Source organism: Astatotilapia calliptera, chromosome 14, assembly GCF_964374335.1.
Source record: "Astatotilapia calliptera chromosome 14, fAstCal68.1, whole genome shotgun sequence".
NCBI lineage: Eukaryota > Metazoa > Chordata > Actinopteri > Cichliformes > Cichlidae > Astatotilapia > Astatotilapia calliptera.
Genome location: NC_137435.1, coordinates 13,993,652 through 14,016,324, shown reverse-complemented (window position 1 = coordinate 14,016,324; position 22,673 = coordinate 13,993,652). Strand labels below are relative to the sequence as shown.

Below are 22,673 nucleotides of genomic sequence, written 5' to 3'. Positions count from 1 at the left end.
GAATTATATATGCTTTCTCAATGTACATATTGCATGGTGGTGGAACTACAAGAATATTCATTGTGCCTTTATAGCAGATGATAAATGTAAAACTTGATAGTAACAACATACAAAAGTAAACTCAGTTCTTTTGAGACCTAATTTTTTCACAGTATTGCCTAAGTCTGCCATACAAAAGCAACCTCAACTGAAAAGTATTTTAGGCCCTGCCCCTACTCTTTCAATTTCCCTAATGGGTGGTGTGAAAGAATTACCGACACTGCATGCAAATAAAAAGGAATAGCAAAGCAATAAAACCTAATCACTAGGCTCAGGAATCAGGAAGCTGTCATGTGGTCATATTTGCTAACTATTTTTTTCTTACTTATTTTGGTGTATTCCTTTTCTTCTGCTTCATATTCTTCTCTGTTTCCCTCCTCCTGTCAGTTACTTGGAAAGTTTCATTTGAATGGGATGCACAAGACTGGAGATGTGATTTTAGGAGGACTATTTCAAGTCCACTTTTTTTCAAGCATTCAGGACCTGTCTTTTACCTCACAGTCACAGCAGTCTGTTTGCCATGGGTAAGTCTGGGATGTATATCTGGGGAACAAAAAAAAGAAGAACAAAAAACAAACAAACAGTGAAATCAATGGAAGGGAAATATGAATAATGTAATTTATATCTCTAAATTACACTAAAAAAATACTAATGTTAAAAGATGCACATATCATATTCTTTATTTTTTTCATTAAATATTACTATAATTACTTCTATTAAGTTATTTAGTCAGTATTTACAGAATCTATATTTTTGTAATATGTTTTCCAAGTTTGCTATATTTTTAATAGTAATCTTTCTTGTTTCTTAGTTTTGATGTCTTAGGATTTAGGCAGGCACAAACCATGGCCTTTGCTATTGATGAGATCAACAGAAACTCCAACCTGCTACCTAATGTGACTCTGGGATACACTCTTTATGACAACTGCCTTGAACTTGGAATAGGATTCCGTGCAGCACTGTCATTAGTCAGTGGTCAAGAGGAGAAAATTATATTAAATAATAAATGTGCTGGAAATCCTCCAGTCATAGGGATTGTTGGTGATTCTTCCTCTACACGTTCTATTGCTATCTCCACTGTCTTAGGTTTGTACAGAGTGCCAATGGTAAGTTTTCTACTCATCTATGTAATAGTTCTTCTATTATTTAGATTTTATTGCAAATTTAATGTCACTTTTAAAAACACACTGCAATAACAACTGACAAAGCTAAAGAAAACAAAGGCTTTTAGTAGTTCTAAAATATTCAGTCTGTATCTTTCACAGGTGAGTTATTTTGCCACATGTTCCTGCCTGAGTGACCGTCAAAAGTATCCATCCTTCTTTAGGACGATCCCAAGTGATGCTTTCCAGGTGAAAATATATCAGAAAAATTAAAATAGAAAGACTAAAGTGATTTTCAAGAAGAAAATTCCCATTTAACAACATAATACATAACAACATAAACATATTAAAATCATATTTTGTGTATATACAGCTATATTCTGTTTTGTTCTTGTATAGAGAACATAGCTAAATTGCTGTCAGTGGTGATGACCAAATACTGATATAAGTAAATGAATTTAATATATTTTCACTTAGGTACGTGCTATTATTCAGATCCTAAAACACTTTGGCTGGACTTGGGCAGGTCTGCTGATCAGTGATGATGATTATGGACTTCACGCAGCCAGAGCCTTTCAATCTGAGCTGAGTCTGTCAGGTGAAGGTTGCCTGGCCTATGTTGAAGTTTTGCCCTGGGACAAAGACACAGATGAAATAAGGAGGATAGTGGATGTGATTAAAAAATCCACAGCTCGTGTGGTCATTGTCTTTGCGCATGAGAGTCATATGATCAATCTTATGGAAGAGGTTCTGATTTTAAAACAATTTTGTTTTTACAAGTTACAAAAATCATGTATAATATCTTTGAACAAGTACAGATAAATAATCCTCTAAAGCTAGTCTAGGAGATAAGCAATTACTTTACTGTCATTGTAATGACATTAATAAATCTACAACTTACAATTTCACTTTATAAATTTGTTGTAATACAAATCACAGGTAGTGGCACACAATTTAATAGGGTTGCAGTGGATTGCCAGTGAAGCCTGGACAGCAGCTGCTGTTCTACAAATACCTCAACTTATGCCATACCTGGGTGGTACACTGGGTATTGCAATTCGTCGAGGAGTAATACAAGGGCTCAGGGAATTCCTGTTACAAGTACGTCCCAATCTACCCCACAGCACTAGCTACGGAAGAAGTATGGTGAGGGAACCCTTTACTGTGTGTACTTGCAAGAATTATATATTTTCATAATATATTTTAATTATTTGTGACAAACTGTTTTAAATATATTTCAGGTTACTCAGTTTTGGGAATTTACATTTCAGTGCAGATTTGCACCACCTCCAACAGGTTGGCTGGAAGGTGGTGGAGCAATATGCACTGGAAAAGAAGATCTAGAAAATGCAGACACTGAATTCTTGGAAATTTCGAACCTCCGGCCTGAGTACAATGTGTACAAAGCTGTTTATGCTCTGGCGTATTCCCTTGATGATATGCTACAGTGCAAGCCAGGAAGAGGGTCTTTCAGTGGGGACAGCTGTGCCACTCTGCAGTCACTGGAGCCTTGGCAGGTGTGATATCAGTTTACACTCCACCGATGACCTAATTCTTTTACTCTATAATTACTTTCAGAACAGAATTTTACACTGCAGGATTCAGTACAATGCCATGAGAAAAACTCTGCTGAAAATAGCTAAATGAATTTTCTGTACTCAGGACTGAAAGTAATGTTTAATGTCTTTAATTAATTAATAATAATAATTAACATATATAAATATACAAAATTTTTAGTGAAGTGACTTGTTTGATTTCGAGTCAGAATGTAATGAGTTCATATATACAAGTATAATAGATCTTATTTGATTATTAAGTAGCAGTTCCACACAAAATTAATGAATTTAATATACATTCCTTTGTAACAGCTTGTTTATCACTTGGAAAGGGTGAACTTCACCACTTCATTTGGTGATCAAGTGTCATTTGATGAGAATGGCGATGCATTACCAATTTACGATGTGATGAACTGGTTGTGGCTCCCTGATGGAAGCACTGAAGTTCAGAATGTGGGTGAGGTTAAGAGGTCAACTTTCAAAGGTGAAGAACTCATACTTGATGAAGACAAAATATTCTGGAATTTTGAATCCAAAAAGGTTATATATAGTTTTTGTAGACTTATACTGTACATGTGACAAAAGTAAAATAACATTGTAAGATGTAAGATGTAATTTTTTTCATGTAGCCACCTCGATCAGTATGTAGTGAGAACTGTCCTCCTGGTGCCCACATGGTGAGAAGGAAGGGGGAACCCGAATGCTGCTTTGACTGCATCCCTTGTTCTGAGGGAAAAATCACTAACACGAGCGGTACGTTTTATTCTTTCTGCATGATATATTTAATTTCATTATTATGAAAAATAATATGCATTTCATCAATGTTCCCTTTTGTATCAGACTCCTTGGAGTGTACCAGTTGTCCAGAGGATTTTTGGTCAAACCCCAACCGTGACCACTGTATTCCAAAGCAGACAGAATTTCTCTCCTACCATGAGCCTCTGGGTATTTGCTTGATGGCAACCTCATTACTGGGCACATTTGTATGTGCTGTTGTTCTAGGGATCTTCATCTACCATCGCAGAACACCCATAGTGCGTGCCAACAATTCAGAACTTAGTTTCCAGCTATTGCTGTCACTTAAAATGTGTTTCCTGTGTTCACTGCTGTTCATTGGACGACCCAGGCTTTGGACATGCCAACTTAGACATGCAGCATTTGGGATCAGCTTTGTGCTGTGTGTCTCATGCATCCTGGTGAAAACCATGGTTGTTCTGGCTGTGTTCAAAGCCTCCAAGCCAGGAGGGGGAACCAGTCTGAAGTGGTTTGGTGCTATGCAGCAGAGAGGAACAGTTCTGTTTCTTACATCTATTCAGGCAGCCATTTGCACTACCTGGCTTGTCTCTTCCTCTCCAGCTCCACATAAAAATACCCAATACCACAATGATAAGATAGTGTATGAGTGTGCAGTTGGGTCCACTGTTGGTTTTGCAGTGTTATTGGGTTATATTGGCATGCTGGCCTTCCTCAGTTTTCTAATTGCATTCCTGGTAAGGAATCTCCCCGACAGTTTTAATGAGGCCAAGCTCATCACATTCAGCATGCTGATCTTCTGTGCTGTGTGGGTGGCCTTTGTTCCTGCTTATATCAGCTCACCAGGAAAACTTGCAGATGCAGTGGAGGTATTTGCCATCTTGGCTTCAAGTTTTGGACTCTTGATCACACTGTTTGGACCCAAATGTTACATAATCCTGTTGAGACCAGAGATGAACACAAAGAAAGCTGTTATGGGTCGTGGCATTGAGTCATAAAAAGTTCACTAATTTCAAAAGAAAGAAAAGAGAAAAAATTCTCTCTCCAGTTTTTCTCCAGACAGAAAAAAAATGTGTATTTAAATCAATTTTATATTTCTTTTAAATCTTGGCGCTGGTGTCACATGATTGCAAATGCACAAATACTGTGATTCATTCTACTTTCATTTTTTTTTTTTAGATGCAGCTAAAGTACACACTAATCTTACTCCTAATATGTAATTACCTACTCGTTGATGCTTACTCGTGAAATTTAACCCCAATTGAAACATACAGATTGTTGATTTTTTTTGTTTATTTAATTTAAAAAAGAATTGTTCCCATGAATCTACATTGAGTAGTGTTCAATTACATCATCCAAACAATTTCTGCATCCTCATGAACTTTGAATCAATCCATTAAAAATACATAGGAGGTGGATCTTCCCCCTTCACCAGCTTGAATAAAGTGGATATCGTGTTTCACCTAATTGCATTTTATGTAAATAAAGAGAGAGTGGGCACACACATAAACACAATTTTTTTTTGACACATTTGAACAGATATTTTTTGATAAACTGGAAAGGTATGCGCTTAGAGAGGTGGCATTTGACTGGGTAAAGAGTTATTTAATAAACAAGTGACAACTTCTGAATCAAACCAATGTTCAATTATCAAAATTTTTGAGCAATGGTTTTCCCACAGAGTTCCATCTGCGTGAATATTGGGCCCAAATCTCATGATCTTTTGTAAATGTGATGATAAATAACGTCAAAATGGAGACTATACCAGATTACATTTTTTTATTATTTTGTAGACTACAAAATCAACTGGAAACTTAAAATAAAATATGTGCAATCAGATGTATCTAGAAGTATTTGTTAAATCATTTAAATCATAAAGCACTTCATATACTGCATGACACAGGAGCCAAGGGGACACAAGAGAGTACACATGAAAGCACAACACAACAACGACGCGACACAGAAGACATGACACTCAGGGGAAACATGGCATGACACATAGGGAGGGAAACATGGGAACAGCAGAAGGAGAGTCTAAATGTACAATAAAATAGAATAAACTACTAAATGAATCTTAAATAATAAACCAGAATACAAAAAGACAACCAAACATCAGAAGTTCAAAAAGCTGGGTTACAATGTCCCAGAACCATGACAACCTTGCAATATAAAGTGCCTTGAGTTGACTGTTTGTTGGTGCTGTATAAATAAAACAGATTTTAACTGAGTTGAACAGAATTGAATTGAAAATTGAATTAAAAATCAACTGTGAATAAACATTTGCATCATTTAACTTGTAATGCTGTGTGTGCTGGGTCATTTGTCAAAGACAGTGTTGGGAAGGTTACTTTTAAAATGTATTCTACTACAGATTACAGAATACATGCCCCAAAATGTATTTTGTAACGTATTCCGTTACGTTATTCAATGAGAGTAACGCATTCTGAATACTTTGGCTTACTTTACCAACTAGATTTTTAAATCTTAATATAAAATGAGTAACAGTAGGGTGGACATTAGGTAAGGCTGCACTTTTTGCAGCAATCTCCTATAGAAAACTATTCCGTGCATATAAAAGACAAATTTGTACACTTCCAACTCCCTTCTGTGTCCAGTCTTGTCGCTGTGTTTTCTCCCAAGCCTGTCCCAAGCATATAGTTAGGGTCTGCTGGGAGCATCTGGCAGTAATGGCACTTTACAAGATCTTTAATCCCTACCTCCAGCAAAATTTCAACAATCTTGATCTTGATCAACAATCTTCCATGCTTCCATTATTGCAGTTGCTTCACTAAGCTGTAGCTCCAAGTTAGTTGGTAGGTACCAACTAACTGTCCACTATCCATCGATAGTGGAGAGTGGAAAAAAAAGGTGAAGGGCTTTGAGAGCTTGTTTGATATTGTCAGCAAGTCAGACTCATTCTTAATAGGGTTTGGACTTTGCCAGGGACACAGATTTGTATGGACCAGGAAGAAGGTTCTTGCTTTGGTTATTTCAGGCTTTTGTTTCTACTTTCTGCAGATGGTGTGGTTCTGTTGGCCTCATTAGGTTGTGGTCTCAGCTCATACTGGGATGGTTGTCAGCATTGCAGCAAAATTTGAAGTGGAAAGAATGAGAATCAACTACTCCAAGTTAGAGGCAATGGTTTTCAGCTGACAAACCCTGAAGTGCCCAATCTAAGTAAGGGACAAGTTGCTGCCAAAAGTGGAGGAGTTTAATATCTTGGGGTCTTGTTCAAGATTGTGGACTCACCCTGTCTCTCACTAGTGATAGACAGATTGGGGTCATGTCTGCAGCTATGGTGACACTCCATTGGTGATGAAGAGAGTGGAGAAAGACAGCAAACCTGTTGATTTTGCAAGTCAATCTATGCTGTGACCCTTACCTGACCAAAAGAATGAGACTGCAGATACAAATGGTGAAAATAAGTCTTCTCCAAAGGGGGGCTGTGCTGTCCTTTAGAGATTGGGTGAGGATTATAGTCATTCAAGAGGGACTCAGCCTAGAGCTACTTCTCACCCACATCGAAATGAGCCAGTTTGATTGGTTTAGGAATCTGAATAGGATGCCTCCTTGGTGAGGTGTTAAAGGCATGTTCAGAAAGAGGCTGTAAGACTGTAAATGTTTTGGTCTTCATTCTTACTTTATGTCACTCGATAAATGAAATAATGAATAAAAATAAGTAAATAATAAAACACAAAGAAAAATTTTATGATGTCAATCCTTAAGTGTGTGTGTGTGTGTGTGTGTGTGTGTGTGTAGGCCGGGGGGGGGGGGGGGGGGGGTGATAGCTAATTGACTCCTAGTAGTACTTAACTGCATATGGATACAAAAATACAAAAACAATTTCAAGTCTTTTAGGCCCCGCCCACACTTATCCTTCTTCCTTAATGGGTGGTGTGCAAGATTAAACAACACAAAATATCAATAAAAGACAAAGGAAAGGCATTGAAATAAAACCTAATGACTGAGCTCAGAAAATCAGAAAGCTGTTATGGCCTCTTCTTTACAAACCAGTTTGCTCTTGCTTGTTTTGCTATCTTCTTACTTTTCTTTGGTTATATCCTCTTCTCAGTTTTCTCTCTCATGTCAGTTACAGGGACAGTTTGATCTAAATGGGATGTACAAGGCTGGTGATGTGGTTCTAGGAGGACTGTTTCAAATCCACTTCTTTTCAAGTGTTGCTATTCAGTCTTTTACTTCAAAACCACAACAACCTACTTGCAATGGGTAAGTAAGGCTGGTGGGAAAAAGGGAAATGGAAATTAGTGCAAAGGAAATATGAGATTGTAATAGTAGTAACTGTACTTTCTGATTTATTATCATTCAGGATAAATGCATGTATCTTGGTGCATCTATATTGTTTGTCATGAAAATAGCTTGTTAATCGTTGTTATTCAGTTTCCTTAATTGTTTTATAATGTTTTTTAATAATAAGTAATTTTGCCACATGTTGCAGTAAAGTATCTTGATGAAAATATATTTTTCAGTTAAATTTTTCTTCTCTTAGTGTTTATGCCCTAGGATTTAAGCTCGCACAAACCATGGCCTTTGCTATTGATGAGATCAATAGAAACTCAAACCTGCTACCAAATGTGACTCTGGGGTACACTCTGTATGATAGCTGTCTTGAACTTGGAATTGGATTTCGTGCAGCATTGTCACTGGCCAGTGGTCAAGAAGAGAAAATTATATTAAATAGTACATGTGTTGGAAATCCTCCTGTCATAGGGATTGTGGGTGATTCATCTTCTACAAATTCTATCGCCATTTCCAACGTATTAGGTTTGTACAGAGTACCTATGGTAAGTTTTCTGCTCAACCATGTAACAGTTTTCTTGGATTATTTTAATTTAATTGCAAATTTAAAGACACTTGAAGTAACATGACAAAGTTAAGACATCTCTACATCAATATCGGTACAATCTGTAGTCTGTATCTTTTAGGTGAGTTATTTTTCCACATGTTCCTGCCTGAGTAACCGTCAAAAATACCCATCATTCTTTAGGACGATCCCAAGTGATGCTTTCCAGGTGAAAATCTGTCAACAATTGTTTTTGTTGTCGACAAAGATGTTTTGGTTAAAGAAATTGCCTACTTTGCAACAATATGCATACAATGATACTAAAATGTTTTTTCAGTTCCAGTTTTACTTTGTTATGAACAAAGCTAATTTGCCACCATAAAGGTGTAATAATCATGTGGAAAATTGTTCTTGTCTATGCACTTACACTTAGGTACGTGCTATGATTCAGATTCTGAAGCATTTCAGTTGGACTTGGGTTGGTCTGCTTGTCAGTGACGATGATTATGGACTTCACGCAGCAAGATCATTTCAATCTGAGCTGAGTCTGTTAAGTGAAAGTTGCCTGGCCTACACTGAGGTTTTGCCCTGGGACAAAGACACAGATGAACTCAGGAGGATTGTTGATGTGATGAAAAAATCCACAGCTCGAGTTGTTATTGTCTTTGAACATTACAGTCGCATGATAAACCTTATGGAAGAGGTTTGGCTTTAAAACAATCCAATTATTATTAATTGCAAAGGTCTGCATCATTGTTTTGTGTAAAACATTTGATACATCATTATTTGAATGATTACAGAAAATTGTTCATGCAGAATTCATTTAAAGGTGAATAATAGCTTAAATAGCATGATAATGTCACTAATCAAGTTATAGTTACAATATCTTTTCATAGAATATGGTGTAATCTAATTCACAGGTAGTGAGGCAAAATGTAACTGGCCTACAATGGATGGCCAGTGAAGCCTGGACAGCAGCTGTTGTGCTCCAAACACCTCAGCTTATGCCATACCTGCGTGGTACACTGGGTATCGCTATTCGTCGAGGCGAGATACCAGGACTCAGGGAATTCCTGTTACAAATACGTCCTGACTTACATCACAATAACAGCTATGGAAATAGTATGGTGAGAGTTTAAGCTTTTAATGTACTAGTTGCAACAATTTCCATCGCTTGTAAAAAACAATAAAAAATTATTTCAGGTGAACCAGTTTTGGGAATTCACATTTCAGTGTAGATTTGCACCAGCTCCAGCAAGCTTGCTGGAAGGTGAAGGTGCAATATGTACCGGACAGGAAGATCTAGAAAATGTGGACAATGAATTCTTGGACGTTTCCGACCTGCGGCCTGAGTATAATGTGTACAAAGCTGTTTATGCACTGGCATATTCCCTTGATGACATGCTGCGGTGCAAGCCAGGAAGAGGGCCTTTCAGTGGGAACAGCTGTGCCACTTTGCAGTCACTGGAGCCTTGGCAGGTGTGATATCATTTTACATTCTGTTTATAAATTCTTTCCTTTATAATTACTTTCAGGATAGAATTTACCACATAGAACTAAATACAATGTGATAATATTGACTATTAAAAAGCTGGTGTGAGCTAAATGGATTTTACATACTCCCAGTTTTGGAGTTGTGGAGTTGTGGAGTGACATTTAATCTAGTGACACTGGAAAAGTGCATGGCGTGTGTGATTAAGACGCTCTGTATGGACCTTTTCCCCCTCCTATCCATGGATCCCTGGATATCCCAACCCCCACACTTTGGATATATATCTTACATGGTGATTGTAAATAAATTTTTCATTTGTTCTTTCAGTCACTACCTATGGCCACGAGCTGTGGGTAGTGACCGAAAGAATGAGATCGCGGATACAAGCGGCAGAAATGAGCTTCCTCCGAAGGGTGGCTGGCCTCTCCCTTAGAGATAGGGTGAGAAGTTCGGCCATCCGGGAGGGGCTCGGAGTAGAGCCGCTGCTGCTCCACATCGAAAGGAGCCAGCTGAGGTGGTTCGGGCATCTGACAAGGATGCCCCCTGGGCGCCTCCTGGGTGAGGTGTTCCAGGCATGTCCCACCGGGAGGAGGCCCCGGGGCAGACCCAGGACACGCTGGAGAGATTATATCTCTCGGCTGGCCTGGGAACACCTTGGTGTTCCCCCGGATAAGCTGGAGGAGGTGGCTGGGGAGAGGGAGGTCTGGGCCTCTTTGCTTAGGCTGCTGCCCCCGCGACCCGGCCTCGGATAAAGCGGATGAAGATGGATGGATGGATGGATGGACTTTTCATTTGAAGAACTTCGGGTCTGAGTCAATTGAGTTAGTTTGGTATGCTGACACCCACAAAAAATTAGCAGTTAATATATTTAGATCAGAAGCTTGTATTTATAAAGCATTACTAGCGATGTAATATAGGGTTAGGTGGGGATGGGGACGGGGCATGGTATGTGGTGCTGCTGCCAGAAGGCTGACATACCGAAGCTGCATCAGCTCATCACGCCTCCTCTGCATTTAAGTCTGTACTGGGTCCTGACTGAAGTTATTGTCGTTGTGGCAGCCGGCAGCTGGAAAAGCTGCAGCTGAGTATTATAAAAACAGAAACTAGAAATAAAAGTGTGACAATGTGGTCGGGTCAGCTATGCATCGTTTACAGTGGTATCAAAACCCAGTATTGGGGCATGGTGGAACCGCGACCGGGCTAGCCAGGTTGTGGTGGCCAAGCTCCCGTCTACGCAGAGGGAGCAGGTAGCGATGTTTCACCGGCAGTTGAAACAGCTGTAGGACAGATCCCACTGCCGGATGCAGTTGATAGAGAGTCTGGCAGCTCAGATCGGGTCCTTACCACTGCTGCCGCTGCCCTTACTGACGTCCCTCGCCGCATGTGAGTGGCTGGTGTCCAATCTGTTCTGGCACCATACTGGTCCTCAGGGTGAGACCCGGCAAGACACACCCTAACTCCGCACCTGTACCCACTCCTTTGGTGGGAGCGGCTAGTGCCCAGCAGATGTCTTTACCCATTCCACTTTTACCACCTGCTCACTTACCTGCTCAACCCGACCCGGTGGACATGGGGGTATGTGGCGGGGCATGATTTGTGGCGCCGCTGCAGGGAGGCTGACACAACAGAGCTGCAGCAGCTCATCACGCCTCCATTGCATTTAAGTCTGTACTGGGTCTTGACTGAAGTTGTTATCGTTGTTGTGTATGTGTGGCTGGCAGATGGAAAGCTAGAGCTGAGGTTTGAAAAACAGCTACTGGAAATAAAAGTGTTTAAATAAGTGACAATATGTCTGCCATGCATAATTTACAGGGTGCCACTGTTTGCATTGTGAAAAGTAATTTACTTGTTATGCATCCTTTTTTAAAAGCTTGTTTATTACTTGGAAAGAGTGAACTTCACCACTCCATTTGGCGATCAAGTGTCATTTGATGAGAATGGTGATGCATTGCCAATTTATGATGTGATGAACTGGTTGTGGCTCCCTGATGGAAGCACTAAAGTTCAGAATGTGGGTGAGGTTAAAAGGTCAACTTTCAAAGGTGAAGAACTCATACTTGTTGAAGACAAAATCTTCTGGAACTTTGAATCCAAAAAGGTTAGATGTTTTGTTTTTTTTAGATTTAACTTTGCCACATGTCTAGTATATATCAGTGTAAAGCCTAATATTTAATTTCATCCTATAGCCACCTCAATCAGTATGTAGTGAGAGCTGTCCTCCTGGTACCCACATGGTGAGAGAGAAGGGGAAACCCCAGTGCTGTTTTGACTGTGTTCCTTGTTCTGAAGGAAAAATTACTAATAAGAGCAGTACGTATTTTTCTTTCTGCATGACATATTTAATTTCATTATTATGAAAAATAATAATAATAATAATAATAATAATAATAATAATAATAATAATAATAATAATAATATGCATTTCACCAATGTTCCCTTTTGTATCAGACTCCTTGGAGTGCACCAGTTGTCCAGAGGATTTTTGGTCAAACCCCCAGCGTGACCACTGTATTCCTAAGAAGACAGAGTTCCTCTCCTATCTTGACCCTCTGGGTATTTGTTTGACAACAACATCACTGCTGGGAGTATTTATATGTGCTGTTGTTCTGGGGATCTTCATTTATTATCGCAGAACACCTATAGTACGTGCCAACAATTCAGAACTTAGTTTCCAGCTATTAGTGTCACTTAAGTTGTGTTTCCTGTGTTCATTGCTGTTTATCGGGCGACCTAGGCTGTGGACATGCCAACTCAGACACGCAGCATTTGGGATCAGCTTTGTGCTGTGTGTCTCATGCATCTTAGTAAAAACCATGGTTGTTCTGGCTGTGTTCAAAGCCTCCAAGCCAGGAGGGGGAACCAGTTTGAAGTGGTTTGGTGCAATGCAGCAGAGAGGAACAGTTCTATTTCTGACATCTATTCAGGCAGCCATCTGCACTACCTGGCTTGTCTCTTCCTCTCCAACTCCACATAAAAACACCCAATACCACAATGATAAGATAGTGTATGAGTGTGCAGTTGGGTCCACTGTTGGTTTTGCAGTGTTATTGGGCTATATTGGCATGCTGGCTTTCCTCAGTTTTCTAATTGCATTCCTGGTGAGGAATCTCCCTGATAGTTTTAATGAGGCCAAGCTCATCACATTCAGCATGCTGATCTTCTGTGCTGTGTGGGTGGCCTTTGTTCCTGCTTATATCAGCTCACCAGGAAAACTTGCAGATGCAGTGGAGGTGTTTGCCATTCTTGCCTCAAGTTTTGGTCTTTTGATCACACTGTTTGGACCCAAATGTTACATAATCCTGTTGAGACCAGAGATGAACACAAAGAAAGCTGTTATGGCCCGTGGCATTGGATCATAAAAAGTCAGCTAATTTCAAAAGAAAGAAAAGCACATTATCTCTTTGTAGTACAGACAGAAAAAAATAATAAAAATCCTATATTTAAATGAAGTTAATATTCCTTTTAAATGTCTGTGCTGGTGTTAAATGACTGCAAATGTGCAGATATCTTGATTTATTCTACTTTGTTTTTCATGATGCAGTTGAAAAATAGAAGAAAATGAAATTAAATATTGCTCCTATAAACATATACTGACTTGTGTTTATTGCATCTTCCAAGAAATTTCTATATTCTCATAAGCTTTGACTTAATTTATTAAAAATACATCAGAGGGGGATGTTCCACCTTCACCATCCTGCATACAGTGGACATCGTCGTTCACATAATAGAGACTGGCTACACACATAAACACAAAACATTGGTATCGATCAAAGAAAGTACACAGCCAGAGCTTTTATCAACTTCAATTCAATTTGATTCAATTCAATTTTATTTATATAGCGCCAAATCACAAAAAGGTTGCCTCAAGGCATTGGTTGGGAAGGTGCACATGGGTAAATATTGGGCCCAAAACTCATGATGTTGTATAAAATGATGTAGAGCATTAGATATATTACAGTTCAATTTATTTTTGGATGACACGTTTTATGTCATGGAGAGCATAAACAGCACTTTTTGGAGATCCTCACAAAATTTGACTCAACTAGAATGATTATTAGATAAAAGAAATTATCACTGATTTTAAGCAAAACAAAATTTATGATAATTGGAAATTCTAGGACAGGCATGGATGTAAATGTGATGATAAACAGAGATAGAGAGTATACCAGATTTTTTTGTAGACTATAAAATCAACTGGAAACGTCAAATAAAATATGTACAATCAAAATGGTCAAGAAGCATTTGTTAAATTATTTAAATCATAAATCACTTCATATACTTTACTGTTCTCTTATATTGTCAACGTTACATTGTTGTGTAGAAGTGGTGTGCAGGGACTTTTACAGAAAGGCGAGCAGAGACAGCTGCTTTATGATAGTGCTGTTTAGGATTTAAGGGACAGAGAGCTTCATTTTAGGATGTTTTAATTTGTATTTTCTTTTAGATTTTATAAGACAATGAGTATTTGTGGAGGGAGAAGGTTAAATACTGGCAGCCTACCACAAGAAATATTGACCATAGTGACCAGAGAGCATTAAGGGGCAGAGAGGAGGATGTTACTCTCAATGTTGTTGCCGCATTTCGCTGCCAATAAAGTTACACAATTACACAGCATATTCGGATTTATTATTATATTTACAACATACCACAGTTTTTGCCTTGTCATTTTATTTTGTTGTATTCATCCGCGACACCTTAAAGGCCAGTCCGTGAAAATATTGTCACGGTTGGCGACCGCTGATTTAGACCAGGAACCACGACCTTCCCCAGTCGCCCAAACCCGTGACAGGTCATCACCCTCCTCCCCCTCCCTTTCTCCCTCCTCCCCACACCTGAAATTCAATGAGGAGATAATGGAGCGTGTCAATGCTGGGCTCTGGTCTGCCCCCCCGGCTCAATCCCTTTACGTGCGCAATTGTGCATTGCAAGCATTTGGTCTCTGCGCACATAAAATCTGCGTTGTGCACAGAAAAAAAAAATCTAACTTGAATTGAAATTAAAATTAATACTTTAACAATTTTGTTTTGCTGTGTTAGTCAGTAAGTGACTGGCTGCTCCCGTATGGGATTAGAACAATGCCACCTTATCCCATAGTCCAGCCAATAATGTGATTCATATTCGTATATACACAGCTAATCAATGTCGTTGACAGGCTATGACAGCGTCCTTATGTGCCAACACCGGTGTTTTAGCTAGCAAAGCGGTGTGACTGATATGGAGTGAAGTTAATGACAACGTGTACAACTACTGGAGATATGAGCATGACAGACGGAACAATTGATGGAAAAAGTGTGGACTTTATACCAGTTTTTAAATTGTGTTGATAGGCCACGTAAAACCAGAGTTATGATAAAAATATATGCAATGTTTGGTTTTCTTTCTGAGAACTATTGTTGTTTATATTTACTGTGGGAAGAAACGGTAAAAACGGCGTTATGCCTGTGAGCAAAAACAAAACCAAAAAATCCAAAAATGATATGGCAAAATGGCATTTAGTTGTTTAGGAAAGGGGGAAGTTTTAGGAGTGACGGCGGTGTTCTGAGATGTGAGAGATTTGCAATGTTTAGTGCAAATCTTGTGTACCGTAGTTAGTGTGTAGTGTAGTCAATAGTTTTCTTGTGTGCGTCAGAACAATGAGGCCACTGCTGAATGTTACAGGTGTTACAGGAGTGATAGATCTCCTGTTGTCAGGCCTGCAGGTATCAGGCTTGTGATGTTCTCCTTTATCTCATAGTGGACAGAAATAATTTTTGGAGTGGCATAAATAATTTGTGTGGCATCAAATTTGATGCAGAACAGCTGATTGTTCTGTCAATAGTTTGAAATACCTAAAAACGTCTTGGCTGCATTTTTAGGTAAACAGCTGCAAAAAACTTTGTTGTTTGCATTACTCAGTTACTTTTTTAAAGAAGTAACCATATAATTAATTGCTAAGTTCAAGTTATTTTTAACTTCCAATAGTGTTAACATACTACACAGGTTATGAACAAGATTTTTTTAAATTTTCATTGTAAGTGGGCTAAAGAAGTTCATTAAAAGTAGTCTAACATAAATGTAAATGCAGTAATTTGATTATTTTAATAAACCATGTAACTTGGATGGATTCGATGCTGGCGTGACCACAGTGCATACGCCTAATGTTGCTCACAGTGGTTCAAGGGACCGCTCAGGGAGTTTGTGTGTTCGCTCAGATAAATGAAAAACTAGAGGGAACATTGTGAACAACTGCTCGACTTCCATAAAAGTTTGGAAGTTTGCCCTGTTCTACCTCTGAACTAGGCCATCCCTTGGACTGTCCCTCAATTCTGCTTTGCCCTCAGGACACTCTTCCCCACTAGCGTCTCCCCTTGCCCTTTGCAATCAGCTACCTACCCATACACTGGATTTTTTGACACCTCAATTGTTTTATTTTCTGTTTCAACTCAATTTTAATAATAAGAATAATTTTAATATGGCCTTTTTGAACATGAACCTGTAACAGTCCCTTTTCAGCCACCAGTTTGTAACAGCAGTCTTCTGAGGAAGAAGCGGCTAGCAGGTCCAGCGGGCATGTGGTGCAGAGGTTAGCCGGATAACTCGAGGCCAGTCAGTTAAATCGAACAACAGATCTTTGTTTGATGTCAGCAACATAAGGACATACAAGCCAGGGCTCCATGGCTCTACTCCAGCTGTACATACATTTGGTAGGATGGGTAGGCGCCTGTGCCGGCCTGTTAAAATGGCAGCATGTAATGGCTGCCACAGAATACTCACACACCCAGTAAGAGACTCCCCCAGCTACTACAATAGCAGGACAACCCCCCCCCCCCAGTGGTGCTATAACACAATAAGTGTTGTTATAAACCTTGGTATAAATTGAATACGATTTTATGTGACTTGGGCTTCATTCTTCCTTTATGACACTTATAAACACAAAAATAAATAAACAGAACACAAAAATGTTACTCTTCAGCGATTTTTTTGCTGATAACTAATTAACTCACAGTAGTAAATAATTAAGTTACTGGATAGAAAAACAAAATGTCTCAAATGGCAAGTCATTTAGGCCCCACCCATACTCATCCTTCTTCCTTAATGGTTGGTGTGCAAGATTAAACAACACAAAATGTCAATAAAAGAGAATGACATAGAAATAAAACCTAATGACTGGGATCAGTGATTCAGAAAGCTGTCATGAGAACCAATTTGCTCTTGCTTGTTTTGCTGTCTTGCTACTTTACCTCGGTCATATCTTTTTCTCAGTTTTCTCTCTCATGTCAGTTACAGGGACAGTTTGATCTAAATGGGATGTACAAGACTGGAGATGTGGTTCTAGGGGGACTGTTTCAAATCCACTTCTTTTCAAGTGTTGCTATTCAGTCTTTTACTTCACAACCACAACAGCCTACTTGCAGTGGGTAAGTATGACAGGAAAACAGCATAGAAAAAGAAAAAAAAGAAATGAAAACTATTGTTATGGAAATATGGGTTTTTAATTCATGCCTAAGGTAACTGTACTTTTCAGTTTAAAATCGTTCAGGATAAATGCATGTATCTTGAATTATAAATTTATATTTGTTCATCAAAATATCCTGTTAATTGTTATTCAGTTTCTTTATTTGCCTATGAAAATAAGTAATTTTGCCACATGTTAAGTATCTTAGATAAATATCTATGTTGAGGAAAATGTATTTTTTCAATAATTAACCTTTTCTTGTCTTAGTGTTTATGCCCTAGGATTTAAGCTCGCACAAACCATGGCCTTTGCTATTGATGAAATCAACAGAAACTCAAACCTGCTACCTAATGTGACTGTGGGATATACTCTCTATGATAGCTGCCAAGAACTTGGAATTGGATTCCGTGCAGCATTATCATTAGCCAATAGTCAAGAAGAGAAAATTATATTAAATGATACATGTTCTGGAAATCCTCCAGTCATAGGGATTGTGGGTGATCCATCCTCTACACCTTCTATTGCCATCTCCAGCGTCTTAGGTTTGTACAGAGTACCTATGGTAAGTTTTCTGCTTGACCATGTAACAGTTTTCTTTGATTGTTTTCATTTAATAGCAAATGTAGAACCACTTGTACAAAGCAATGCATGACAAAGTTAAAAAAAATGTTGGATATCACTGCATATAGTCTCTATTTTTAACAGGTGAGTTATTTTGCCACATGTTCCTGCCTGAGTGACCATCAAAAGTATCCATCCTTCTTTAGAACGATCCCAAGTGATGCTTTCCAGGTGAAAATCTGTCAACAAAGTTAAAATGGAAAAGCTAATGAATTCTGGTTAAAGAAATTACCTGCTTTGCAACAATATACTTTTCAGTTACAGTTTTTTTGTATGAGAAAAAGCTAAATTGTGACCATAAAGCTGTGGTGTGCATTGGAAACTGATGCAAAAATAATCATGTGGAAAATTGTTCTTGTTTCTTCATTTACTCTTAGGTACGTGCTATGATTCAGATTCTAAAACACTTTGGCTGGACTTGGGTAGGTCTGCTTGTCACTGATGACGATTATGGACTTCATGCAGCCAGATCCTTTCAGTCTGAGCTGAGTCTTTCGGGTGAATCTTGCCTGGCCTACACCGAGGTTTTGCCCTGGAGCAAAGACACAGATGAACTCAGGAGGATTGTTGATGTGATGAAAAAATCCACAGCTCGAGTTGTCATTGTCTTTGAACATTACAGTCGCGTGATAAATCTTATGGAAGAGGTTTGGCTTTACAAATCTTTAATTATTACTAGTTTCATAGGTCTGAATCACAAAAGTATATTGTGTGAAACATGTATTACATCCTATTTGAATGAGTACAGAAAACCAATCATTCAGTTGAAGATGAATAATGACTTCAATTGCATGATAATGTCACTAAAGAAGTTGTAGTTACAATATCACTTCATAGATGGTGTAGGTGTATGTATGCTATTAGGTTTAATCTAATTCACAGGTAGTGAGGCAAAATCTAACTGGCATACAGTGGATGGCCAGTGAAAGTTGGACAGTAGCAGTGCCTGATGTGCTCCAAACACCTCAACTTATGCCATACCTGGGTGGTACACTGGGCATCGCTATTCGTCGAGGAGAAATACCAGGGCTCAGGGAATTCCTGTTACAAATACGTCCTGATCGACATCACAACAATAGCTATGGAAATAGCATGGTGGGAGTTTAACTTTTTAATATACTAGTTGGAAGAATCATATATTTTCATGATGTGTAAAAAACAATATTAAAATATTTCAGGTGAACCAGTTTTGGGAATTTGCCTTTCAGTGCAGATTTGCACCAGCTCCAGCAGGCTGGCTGGAAGGTGGAGGTGCAATATGCACCGGACAGGAAGATCTGAAAAATGTGGACAATGAGTTCTTGGACGTTTCCGACCTGCGGCCTGAGTATAATGTGTACAAAGCTGTTTATGCACTGGCATATTCGCTTGATGAAATGCTGCGGTGCAAGCCAGGAAGAGGGCCTTTCAGTGGGAACAGCTGTGCCACTTTGCAATCACTGGAGCCTTGGCAGGTGTGATATCATTTTACATTCTGTTTATAAATTCTTTGCTTTAAAATTACTTTCAGGATAGAATTTACCACAGAATTTAACATGTAGGATTAAATACAATGTGATAATATTAACTATGAAAAAGCTGGAGTGAGCTCAACAGATTTTCCGCACTCCCCCCAAAAATTAGCAGTTGATATATTTAGATCAGAGGCATGTATGCATGAATCATTACTAGTGATGTAATATTCTATTTGACTATTTAATACTGGATGCCATACTAGGTAACTTTTCACCTCAGTGTGAAAAGTAATTTATTTATTATACTTTCCTTTTTAACAGCTTATTTATTACTTGGAAAGAGTGAACTTCACCACTCCATTTGGTGATCAAGTGTCATTTGATGAGAATGGTGATGTGGAGCCAATTTATGATGTGATGAACTGGTTGTGGCTCCCTGATGGAAGCACTAAAGTTCAAAGTGTGGGTGAAGTTAAGGGGTCAGGTGAAGGTGAAGAACTCATACTTGATGAAAACAGAATCTTCTGGAACTTTGAATCGAAAAAGGTTAGATATGAGTTTTAAAAGTTAACTTTTGGCATATGTCCAGTATATATCAGTGTAAAAGCTAATTAACTCATAGCAAAGCTATTTAATTTCATCCTATAGCCACCTCAATCAGTGTGTAGTGAGAACTGTCCTCCTGGTACCCACATGGTGAGAGAGAAGGGGAAACCCCAATGCTGTTTTGACTGCATCCCTTGTTCTGAAGGAAAAATCACTAATAAGAGCAGTACGTATTTTTCTTTTTGCATGACATATTTAATTTCATTATTATGAAGAATAATATGCATTTCACCAATGTTCCCTTTTGTATCAGACTCCTTGGAGTGCACCAGTTGTCCAGAGGATTTTTGGTCAAACCCCCAGCGTGACCACTGTATTCCTAAGAAGACAGAGTTTCTATCCTATCATGACCCTTTGGGCATTTGTTTGATGGCAACCTCCTTACTGGGAACATTTATATGTGCTGTTGTTCTGGGGATCTTTATCTGCCATCGCACAACACCTATAGTTCGTGCCAACAATTCAGAACTTAGTTTCCAGCTATTAGTGTCACTTAAGTTATGTTTTCTTTGTTCATTGCTGTTTATCGGACGACCCAGGCTATGGACATGCCAACTCAGACACGCAGCATTTGGGATCAGCTTTGTGCTGTGTGTCTCATGCATCTTAGTAAAAACCATGGTTGTTCTGGCTGTGTTCAAAGCCTCCAAGCCAGGAGGGGGAACCAGTTTGAAGTGGTTTGGTGCTATGCAGCAGAGAGGAACAGTTCTGTTTCTTACATCTATTCAGGCAGCCATCTGCACTACGTGGCTTGTCTCTTCCTCTCCAACTCCACATAAAAACACCCAATACCACAATGATAAGATAGTGTATGAGTGTGCAGTTGGGTCCACTGTTGGTTTTGCAGTGTTATTGGGCTATATTGGCATGCTGGCTTTCCTCAGTTTTCTAATTGCATTCCTGGTGAGGAATCTCCCTGATAGTTTTAATGAGGCCAAGCTCATCACATTCAGCATGCTGATCTTCTGTGCTGTGTGGGTGGCCTTTGTTCCTGCTTATGTCAGCTCACCAGGAAATCTTGCAGATGCAGTGGAGGTGTTTGCCATCCTGGCTTCAGGTTTTGGACTTTTGATCACACTGTTTGGACCCAAATGTTACATAATCCTGTTGAGACCAGAGTTGAACACAAAGAAAGCTGTTATGGGTCGTGGCGTTGAGTCATAAACAGTTCACTATTTTCAAAAGAATGGAGAGAGAAACTTTTCTCTTTTCAGTTTTTCTCCAGACAGAAAAAAAAATGTGTATTTAAATTAATTTTATATTTCTTTCAAATCTTGGCGCTGGTGTCACATGATTGCAAATGTACAAATATTGTGATTCATTCTACTTTCATTTATTTTTTAAGATGCAGCTAACGTACACACTAATCTTACTCTTAATATGTAATTACCTACTCGTTGATGTTTATTCGTGAAATTTAACCCGAATTTAAACATACAGATTTTTTTGTTTATTTAATTTAAAAAAAAATTGTTCCTATGAATCTTAATTGATTAGTGTTCAATTACATCATCCTAACAATTTTTGCATCCTCATGAACTTTGAATGAATCCATTAAAAATACATAGGACATGGATCTTCCCCCTTCACCAGCTTGAATAAAGTGGATATCGTTTTTCACCTAATTGCATTTTATGTAAATAAAGAGAGAGCGGGCACACACATAAACACAAAAAAATTAACAGGAAGAAAATTTTTGACACATTTGAACAGATAGTTTTTGATAAACTGGAAAGGTATGCGCTTAGAGATGTGGCATTGGACTGGGTAAAGAGTTTTTTAATAAACAAGTGACAACTTATGAATCAAACCAATGTTCAATTATCAAAATTTTTGAGCAATGGTTTTCCCACAGAGTCCCATCTGCGTGAATATTGTAAACATTTGCATCATTTAACTTGTAATGCTGTGTGTGCCGGGTCCTTTGTCACCCGAAGAAGGTTCTTGCTTTGGTCATTTCAGGCTTTTGTTTCTACTTTCTGCAGTTGATGTAGTTCTGTTGGCCTCATTAGGTTGTGGTCTCAGCTCATACTGGGGTGGTTGTCAGCATTGCAACAAAATTTGAAGTGGAAGGAATGAGAATCAACTACTCCAAGTTACAGGCAATGGTTTTCAGCTGACAAACCCTGAAGTGCCCAATCTAAGTAAGGGACGAGTTGCTGCCAAAAGTGGAGGAGTTTAACTCTTTAAAGCCGGTTGGAGCGGACACGCTCCATTTTGCGTAACTATTTTTAAATTCTGGTAGCACTGCAACCACGTAAGCTAGCGCAATAATTTTTTTTGCATATGAAACCAGAAGAGTTGTACTTACATCTTATGCCATCAGCTTGTCCTAGGTCACAGTTTCCTTCCACATATAGCTTTGCAAAAACTGAATAAAAAGCACTTGCAGCAACAAAAACATAATATTCCAGAAACACGCTTTGCCGATCCGATCAGCTGTTCATAACACTTCCTACGTCCATCAGCGTGAACTATCGCATGTCCGCCATGACCTGCCCGAAACCGGAAGTGACGTCATTTTGCAGAAATGTAGTTTTTTACCATCAGGGCCTCATGAGCCTATACTGGTGTTTTTAAAAGTTATCTTTGACTTTATGACTTTCTGTGTCGTTTCTGGGATGCTTAGGACTCATATTGCACTGCTGGAAAAAGTTTATTTTGATGCATATGCTGTTATTTTGCAAATTTGCACTCTAATATTTTTTTTCGTTTTTCCTGCAGTATATGAAAATTGGTGTATTTCAAAAATAAAACTATGAAGACACTCAAAATAAATTTCCTGTGGTGGGAAACTATTTTGTGCAACATTT

General features: G+C 38.7%; 3 protein-coding genes across 3 annotated transcripts; all 3 read left to right on the top strand.

Annotated features, from left to right (window-relative positions):
- The first annotated feature begins 438 nt into the window (after nt 1–438).
- On the top strand, nt 439–5,604 carry LOC113036710 (extracellular calcium-sensing receptor-like). The gene is made up of 9 exons (XM_080288451.1): nt 439–563; nt 851–1,145; nt 1,305–1,391; nt 1,620–1,889; nt 2,082–2,288; nt 2,384–2,659; nt 3,011–3,238; nt 3,328–3,451; nt 3,539–5,604. The coding sequence occupies exons 1-9, from the start codon at nt 454–456 to the stop codon at nt 4,447–4,449; spliced, it is 2,508 nt and encodes an 835-aa protein (XP_080144577.1). The 5' UTR covers nt 439–453; the 3' UTR covers nt 4,450–5,604.
- Nucleotides 5,605–7,553: 1,949 nt separating this feature from the next.
- On the top strand, nt 7,554–13,103 carry LOC113036603 (extracellular calcium-sensing receptor-like). Its single transcript, XM_026193015.2, has 9 exons — nt 7,554–7,678; nt 7,959–8,253; nt 8,395–8,481; nt 8,686–8,955; nt 9,173–9,379; nt 9,456–9,731; nt 11,615–11,842; nt 11,931–12,054; nt 12,193–13,103. Exons 1-9 carry the CDS (start codon nt 7,569–7,571, stop codon nt 13,101–13,103), a joined length of 2,508 nt encoding a protein of 835 aa, XP_026048800.2. The 5' UTR covers nt 7,554–7,568.
- Nucleotides 13,104–17,031: 3,928 nt separating this feature from the next.
- Nucleotides 17,032–21,183, top strand: LOC113036600 (extracellular calcium-sensing receptor-like). The gene is made up of 9 exons (XM_026193013.2): nt 17,032–17,141; nt 17,447–17,741; nt 17,885–17,971; nt 18,178–18,447; nt 18,683–18,895; nt 18,979–19,254; nt 19,576–19,800; nt 19,903–20,026; nt 20,114–21,183. Exons 1-9 carry the CDS (start codon nt 17,032–17,034, stop codon nt 21,022–21,024), a joined length of 2,511 nt encoding a protein of 836 aa, XP_026048798.1. The 3' UTR covers nt 21,025–21,183.
- The last annotated feature ends 1,490 nt before the right edge of the window (nt 21,184–22,673 follow it).

Bases quoted from the DNA above. Each gene is read 5' to 3' on its own strand.
- LOC113036710 (XM_080288451.1), top strand. From the start codon at position 454: ATGCACAAGACTGGAGATGTGATTTTAGGAGGACTATTTCAAGTCCAC. The intron at 564-850 runs GTAAGTCTGGGA...CTTGTTTCTTAG, and splicing joins CAGCAGTCTGTTTGCCATGG to TTTTGATGTCTTAGGATTTA. The intron at 3,452-3,538 runs GTACGTTTTATT...CTTTTGTATCAG, and splicing joins AAAAATCACTAACACGAGCG to ACTCCTTGGAGTGTACCAGT.
- LOC113036603 (XM_026193015.2), top strand. From the start codon at position 7,569: ATGTACAAGGCTGGTGATGTGGTTCTAGGAGGACTGTTTCAAATCCAC. The intron at 8,254-8,394 runs GTAAGTTTTCTG...TGTATCTTTTAG, and splicing joins GTTTGTACAGAGTACCTATG to GTGAGTTATTTTTCCACATG. The intron at 12,055-12,192 runs GTACGTATTTTT...CTTTTGTATCAG, and splicing joins AAAAATTACTAATAAGAGCA to ACTCCTTGGAGTGCACCAGT.
- LOC113036600 (XM_026193013.2), top strand. From the start codon at position 17,032: ATGTACAAGACTGGAGATGTGGTTCTAGGGGGACTGTTTCAAATCCAC. The intron at 18,448-18,682 runs GTTTGGCTTTAC...TCTAATTCACAG, and splicing joins TGATAAATCTTATGGAAGAG to GTAGTGAGGCAAAATCTAAC. The intron at 19,255-19,575 runs GTGTGATATCAT...CCTTTTTAACAG, and splicing joins AATCACTGGAGCCTTGGCAG to CTTATTTATTACTTGGAAAG.